This window comes from Nerophis lumbriciformis, linkage group LG04 (assembly GCF_033978685.3).
Source record: "Nerophis lumbriciformis linkage group LG04, RoL_Nlum_v2.1, whole genome shotgun sequence".
In the NCBI taxonomy this organism is placed as follows: Eukaryota; Metazoa; Chordata; class Actinopteri; order Syngnathiformes; family Syngnathidae; genus Nerophis; species Nerophis lumbriciformis.
This window is the reverse complement of record NC_084551.2, coordinates 31,680,001-31,687,500: the sequence shown is the minus strand read 5'-3', so window position 1 is coordinate 31,687,500 and position 7,500 is coordinate 31,680,001. Positions and strand designations below refer to the sequence as shown.

General features: G+C 40.0%; 2 protein-coding genes across 2 annotated transcripts in view; both read right to left on the bottom strand.

Moving 5' to 3' along the window:
• The window catches only part of LOC133599674 (chymotrypsinogen A-like), a 7,292-nt gene extending 6,721 nt beyond the window's left edge, over positions 1–571 (bottom strand). The window contains exons 1-3 of the mRNA XM_061952498.1: positions 428–571; positions 186–289; positions 32–111 (exon numbers count right to left, since the gene is read on the bottom strand). Coding sequence (XP_061808482.1) covers positions 32–111; positions 186–289; positions 428–473 — 230 coding nt within the window. The 5' untranslated portion in view covers positions 474–571. The remainder of the gene's footprint in view (positions 1–31; positions 112–185; positions 290–427) is intronic.
• Positions 572–2,117: 1,546 nt separating this feature from the next.
• hsc70 (heat shock cognate 70) overlaps positions 2,118–7,500 on the bottom strand; it is a 6,672-nt gene continuing 1,289 nt past the window's right edge. The window contains exons 2-9 of the mRNA XM_061952476.2: positions 4,844–5,049; positions 4,558–4,763; positions 4,317–4,469; positions 3,508–4,063; positions 3,233–3,435; positions 2,955–3,153; positions 2,650–2,882; positions 2,118–2,571 (exon numbers count right to left, since the gene is read on the bottom strand). Coding sequence (XP_061808460.1) covers positions 2,377–2,571; positions 2,650–2,882; positions 2,955–3,153; positions 3,233–3,435; positions 3,508–4,063; positions 4,317–4,469; positions 4,558–4,763; positions 4,844–5,048 — 1,950 coding nt within the window. The 5' untranslated portion in view covers position 5,049 and the 3' untranslated portion in view covers positions 2,118–2,376. The remainder of the gene's footprint in view (positions 2,572–2,649; positions 2,883–2,954; positions 3,154–3,232; positions 3,436–3,507; positions 4,064–4,316; positions 4,470–4,557; positions 4,764–4,843; positions 5,050–7,500) is intronic.

Sequence of the window (7,500 nt, the reverse complement as noted above, 5' to 3'; positions counted from 1 at the left end):
TAGAATACAGACCCAATGGAGAGTTACTTACGACACACGACAGTGAGCAGCAGTAACCACCCAATTCTGGTTAATGAGGGATCCGCCACAGAAGTGGAATCCCCTACCATCCTAAAACCGAGATTATTTACAAATATTTATTTATTTTGATTTGGATTATCTTAGAGTGGAGGGATGGTTGATACCTGAAGTGAGACCTGCCAAGGCCAGGACCCAGGGACAGCAGTCTCTCCATTTACAATCTTGTTGTATCCGCTGACTTTGGGGGGGATTGAAGGCCTTCCACATCCTGACACCCAATGACACCATCAATTGAGTACAAAATACCCAATAAATAATAGTAATAATAAATAATCTATTGCCGCAGTTTGTAAATGTGCTTCTAAATCAAACTGTCCAGCAGATAAACGAGTTGCATGTGACTCACCCAGTGCAGAGGCAACAAGTGCAAAACAACTGATGAGCAACAACATGGCTATGTCCGGGCTGTGATTCACGTCCCTGAGCTTCAGCTGTGCGGGACATTGGCTTTTATAAGAGCCTGTAGCACACTGACCATGAGCCCCATATGTTCAGGTGTGATAGGTCTGGGAACACCTGCAGATAAGCACCTGAAACCGCTTCAAGTATCAAAAATGCTGCCCTTAACACAGCCAAATAAGGATTAGTGTAAATAAATGAATGTTGAATAATTTAAAACTAGACCTCATTAAAATGTGTTACTGTATTAACAAATACATGAGACATTTGTGTTAACCATTGTAAAACATTATAGCATTAAATAAATCCAAAATAGATTTTGCACACCAGAAAAATAGTCTGACCTATTACCACCTTTATTACCATTCTAAACAGAAATGCTGCATATTGTATCTTTATTTTTGCTAAAACATAATAAAAGTATATGAAGGTACTAATGAGTACATGCATTAAAAAAAATGATAGACTAATTACGAAATGTTACAAACAAAAAAGCAGTCTGTTTATCCTACTAAGACACACAACTCTTACAGTCGTACCTCATTTTACGAGCTGAATTGTTTCTATGACGGCGCTCTTAACCCAAAACACTTGTATCTAAAATCAATGTCGCCCATTGAAGCAATAGCACAATTCTAACATGTAACATGTCTTTTAAAAACAATAACACACTTTTAGATAAGAAATATTGTATTAAAACAATACAATATATTGTACTTCAAACAAATACCGTAGTTCAAAAAACTAATGTAATAATAATGTGTAGCATTTACTTTGGAAAGCGGAATACTAAAATATATTATTCAAGCTGCTTTTCCATCAAACACACTATCTGCAGCTTCTCCATATTTTCATGGATAAATGTTCGCCTTATAGATATTGTTTAGACATCCTTGGCTGATGTTAGACTCATTCTGCTTCAGTATGGTTCAGACTAGCAGCGGTACGCTCTAACTGCGAGCTAGCTAGCTACACACCCTGTTGTGTTTTTGATTTTTCTTTTTCTTTAATTATCCGCTTACACTCACTTTCTTCCTTCCCATGGTTGATGGTTGGAATAACAATATTTAGCTATATGTTAGTGCTAGCGAGTCAGACCAGATGTGTTGATCTGATCTTATGGGGATCACTGTAACATTCGCTACGCCAACTAATGGCGGGATTCTCGTCACTCAAATGTTTGCTTACAACTTAGAGCATAACAATTAGTCCAGACATGGCTCTTGTCTCAAACACTCTGAAATTGGGGGACTCTTAAGTTAATGTACCAATGTACTGTATATACTAAAATAAATACTGATCAGTACCGCCGACCTCAGTTTTGGGGTAATAACAAATGTTATTTGAAAATATTAGAATTTAAAATGTTGCAAATGGGAGAAAAAGGCCAATATTGCGAGGGACCGGTTTAAACCGAGAATCGTGTTGAATCGATAATGGATTCTCAATCAAATCTTCAGCCCAAGAATCAAAATCGGTTCTTGAGTCCCATCCTTAGCTGATACGACAGTAAAGTTTCTTGAATCTTTGATTATTTAACCAACCACAATTTAACCAAAAGCACCTGAAATGGATTTATCTGAATCAAAGAAAAAACAAGTCACACCAAATCAATTTTTGTTATTTAATTGAGGAAATATAACTTTTTGTAACTCGACTGTGGATAATTAAGACAATAAATGTTTGTGAGTTCCCATTTTTGATTGGATTTATCCTCCTCTGAACAAACATTTTCAACTAATATTTTATTCCCATTAATGAATCTTCAAACGCTGTCCAATAAAACTTTGAAGATACAGTATGTGGTTGTCATGTTCTGCTTTTTTAATGATGAAGTAGCCTTTAGAAAAAATGTAATGTCAGGCTTTGGAATTGCAACGTTTGGTCAGTGGGCGATTAGTCCACTTCCTCGATGGTTGGGCCAGACGAAGAACCTTCTCCAGCCCCACCAGGGAAACCACCAGGCATTCCCCCTGGCATCCCTCCGGCCATTCCTTCAGGCATGCCCCCTTGGTAAAGCTTGGACATTATTGGGTTGCACACCTTCTCTAGTTCCTTCTGCTGGTGATCGTACTCTTCTTTCTCTGCCGTCTAAATAACAGAAGAAACAACGGACAACACTTATTGGATTGTTTTACACTTGAAGGCAATAAAAGATGGTTCATTTACCTGGTTCTTGTCCAACCAGGAAATAACCTCATTGCACTTGTCGATGATGGTCTTTTTGTCCTCAGCGCTGATCTTGTCTCGAAGCTTCTCGTCCTCGACTGTGCTCTTTAAGTTGAAGGCCAGAGACTCAAGGGAGTTCTTAGCTGTGACTTTTTCCCTTTGCACTTCATCTTCAGCCTTGAACTGCTCAGCTTCATGCACCATGCGCTCAATGTCTTCTTTGCTCAATCGTCCTATGGCAGGAATAAAGTTGTAACGTTTGGTGTTTGACAGGATTAGGAGTCATATGCGAAGATTCACTGCACCTTTATCGTTGGTAATGGTGATCTTGTTCTCTTTTCCCGTGCTCTTGTCCACGGCAGACACATTAAGAATGCCATTGGCATCAATGTCAAAGGTCACCTCAATCTGCGGGACTCCCCTGGGAGCAGGTGGTATACCGGTCAACTCAAACTTTCCCAGGATATTATTATCCTTGGTCATGGCTCGTTCGCCTTCATAAACCTGAAATAGATTGCGATATAAATGTAATTTAAATGAAGAAAACTGAATGGAATTTGAACGTGATCTGCACTGGCTCTACCTGAATGAGCACACCAGGCTGGTTGTCGGAGTAGGTGGTAAAGGTTTGGGTTTGCTTTGTGGGAATGGTGGTGTTCCTTTTGATAAGAACGGTCATTACTCCTCCAGCAGTCTCTATTCCAAGGGACAGGGGGGTGACATCCAGCAGGAGCAGGTCCTGTACGTTCTCAGACTTATCACCAGCTAAGATGGCTGCCTGCACAGCTGAAAAAGAGTTTCCAATTATAAAACACTGGAAAATTATAGCAATTTTAACTAAAAGCTAAGATCAATCACCTGCTCCATAGGCCACTGCCTCATCGGGGTTGATGCTCTTATTGAGGTCACGGCCATTAAAGAAGTCCTGCAGGAGTTTCTGAATCTTGGGGATACGTGTGGAACCACCCACCAGGACAATATCGTGAATCTGGGACTTGTCCATCTTTGCATCCCTGAGGGCCTTTTCAACAGGCTCCAGGGTTCCGCGGAACAAATCTGCATTGAGTTCCTCAAAACGGGCTCTGGTGACAGAAGTGTAGAAGTCGGTTCCTTCGTAGAGAGAATCGATCTCAATACTGGCCTGGGTGCTGCTGGAGAGGGTGCGCTTTGCGCGCTCGCAGGCGGTACGGAGACGACGTACGGCTCGTTTGTTGGTGTTGATGTCTTTTTTGAACTTGCGCTTAAACTCATTAATGAAGTGATTGACCATCCTGTTGTCAAAGTCCTCACCACCCAAGTGCGTGTCGCCAGCAGTGGACTTGACCTCGAAGATGCCATCCTCAATGGTCAAGATGGACACATCGAAAGTGCCTCCTCCGAGGTCAAAGATAAGGACGTTGCGCTCACTGCCAACCTGAAATAAAATCACATTGGTTGTAGGTGATGTCGCTTTCTGGGTGGAGTTTGCATGGTCTGTCAGTCACGTGTATGTTGAACTTGTTTGTATAACGGAAGACACTTGACTGCAGGTATAAACCCTGTAACTGGCAAAGGGTAACCCGGATGTTACCCAAATGTCTGACCTAGAGTCCAAATTAATGCAATTTGCTTTTTCTGGAGCTTCTCCTAATAGTAAAGTTAATCATGTTATGCTATGAGACGGTTACCTTTTTGTCCAAGCCATAAGCAATGGCGGCAGCAGTGGGTTCATTGATGATACGCAGAACATTGAGCCCTGAGATGGCCCCAGCATCTTTGGTGGCTTGACGTTGGGAGTCGTTGAAGTAAGCAGGAACTGTGACGACTGCATTGGTCACAGACTAGAAGATGGACAGATATCACAGTTGATTGAATTGTCTGAGTCACTGTATGTAAACGTAGGCCCTTTGTACCCAAGCATATTTCTACCTTGCCAAGATAGGCTTCTGAGATCTCCTTCATCTTGGTAAGGACCATCGAGGAAATCTCCTCTGGGAAGAAGGTCTTGATCTCCCCCTTGTATTCAACCTCCACTTTAGGTTTGGATGAGTCATTTACAACCTTAAAGGGCCAATGCTTCATGTCGGCCTGCACCACAGTATCATCAAACTTACGACCAATCAAACGCTTAGCATCTGCAGACGGAACACAATAAGTCAACTTTACTATGTAGATAGAGGAAAATTATCATCTTTATCATTTGAAACTGGCTCACCAAACACAGTATTAGTTGGGTTCATGGCCACTTGGTTCTTGGCTGCGTCTCCAATCAGTCTCTCTGAGTCTGTGAACGCCACATAGCTGGGTGTGGTCCTGTTTCCTTGATCATTGGCAATGATCTCCACTTTGCCATGCTGGAAGATACCCACACAGGAGTATGTGGTGCCAAGATCAATGCCAACTGCTGGTCCTTTAGACATCCTAAACAAACCAAGGAAGTATTGACACAATTTAATAATTGTATCATTGTATCACTGGTGCAGTTGTGCAAGGGCAGGCATTGTTTTTATTTTTAATACAGAGCAGAAGTTCAATACATAATTTTTTAACATATGCAGATTGTTAGAACATATAGGAGGAGATGCAAATGTAATCATGTAGCGCTCACAATGTGATTTGTCAAGACTAAAAGGGTTTGTGGCTGTTTTTTTTTAGCATGTTTGGAAAAAACGCGCAAATTGGCACAGTTTCACACAAATAACTGTGGCCATTGTGACAAGAAAGTGGTGATCTGTGCTGAGAGAATCTTTCATAAGCATGTCAAAATATTTGGACTGTCAGAAATAAAAGTAGTGGACATATCTTCTATCCAGCAATGCCATTTTTTAGCTGCTGGATGACTTAATGACTGATTTGGAACCAGCAGACACCAAAACAAATCAATATACTGTACATGTCTCCTGTAGGAAAAAATGTCTTGCAACACAGCATTTTCTTGCGTTTAGATCATTCTAGCACATCGTTGCAGTCTCCCAGAGGAGGTGTGCTAAAAGGTCTGTTCCAATAAAGATCACACTGAAGGAGCGCTTTCTGTATTGCCCAGAAAAAGTCAGTTGTATGCTGCATATTTCACAACATAGCAAAACACCATGGGTTGGAGCATAATAATGTGGAGGGTAAAGACTATTTCCGTGGTGATGGGTCAGCCTCATTTAAATAGGGTGGTCTGCACCACTTTTGCTCTTGTTATCAATTGCATATGCATTTTTACTAGATTAACCGCAATAATCCCACTTGTAGTATCTTTAATTTTACAGTTTGAACATATTATTTAGCACTTTTTATTTGAGATCTTAGTAGATCAGGCCCTTAATACTTCAATTGTGAGTTCAAACCCCGGCCGAGTCATACCAAAGACTATAAAAATGGGACCCATTACCTCCCTGCTTGGCACTCAGCATCAAGTGTTGGAATTGGGGGTTAAATCACCAAAAATATTTCCCGGGCGCGGCCACCACTGCTGCCCACTGCTCCCCTCACCTCCCAGGGGGTGATCAAGGGTGATGAGTCAAATGCAGAGAAAAATTTGGCCACACCTAGTGTGTGTGTGACTATCATTGGCACTTTAACTTTAACTTAATTATAGCCGGTTAGTTGTTTTTTTTACCTAATCATTAGGCAACAGTTGTTAATTTGAGAGAGTTAAGTAATAATAATAATAATAATAATAATAATAATAATAATAATAATAATAGATTTTATTTGTAAAAAGAAAGAATTATGATAAATAATTCAGGCAACAACTTAATTTTGTAACTTTGCTAATGATTTGGAGTGTGTGTATACAGTATATAATCTATTAGCAAATAAATGGGTTACAGATCAAAATAAAGTCTATTTTGGAATCGTTTTACCTCTTCTTTTCCTTTATAAGCGCACTAGACAATTCTAAAACATATTCTAATATAGAGCACTGGTGTGAGGCAGGCCTCCCCAGAAAGGCACCATAAGACTTCTGGGGAGTCACAGCAGCTTGAGCAAAATAGAGAAAATCAGTTTAACTTAAGTTAAGCTTGAAGTCAAAATAAATATTTTAATTAAAACTTCCAAATTTAGGAACTTCACGCTGAAATCTGAGCATGATGCTTCAAACAAATGGCATTGAAGTCAGACTGCTACTAGCCATAGTCACCTGCCATGACTTCTCCCCCAGGACCACGCGTAAAACACTATCATGTGACAGTAGTCCCAATCCTAAGGCAGTGATTGCTGTGTGTGTTTTCCGACAGCTGGATCCAAATACAGTACCTTGCAGTTACTATAAAAAGCAGCAGCAGAGAAATAAATGGTGTGTGTTTAAGATGTGCAGACCCCCACATCAAAGACCATCCCAAATGGCCATTAGGGAAAGTTCAGATACCCATTTTCCAAAAATCATTGTTTATTTAAGTTGCAGATGGCGTTTTGTGCCTCAGACCTGCAACGCCAAAAGCAGGTTATTGAATTTTCACCTTATCTTGTTGTGTGAAAAGAAAATGCTGACAACAGCGTTGTTGCTTCACTAACTGCTGCCAAAACACATGTGAAACTCCAAGCACATTACAACAATAACAGAGGGGAGCATCAACATTTTTTTTATTGTCTTTTAAATTATATAATCCAATTTAAATATAGAAATGTTGTTGCTTGCAATTAAGGAGTCACACATGTGGGGTGTTTTCATAAATGTAGAAATTCAAACGCACTTTTTCAGTTTAAGTCGGTATTTTGAATATTTAGCTCACTTTACCTACATTTACCTCTTTTTTTTTTTACATTGAGCTCATTTTATTTCACCATTAACTCATTTTCTTTCACATTTAGCTCATTTTCTTCATGTTTAAGGGAGAACTTGGTGAATCTAGTGAATGGCAAATTTAAATTGTAAATTTA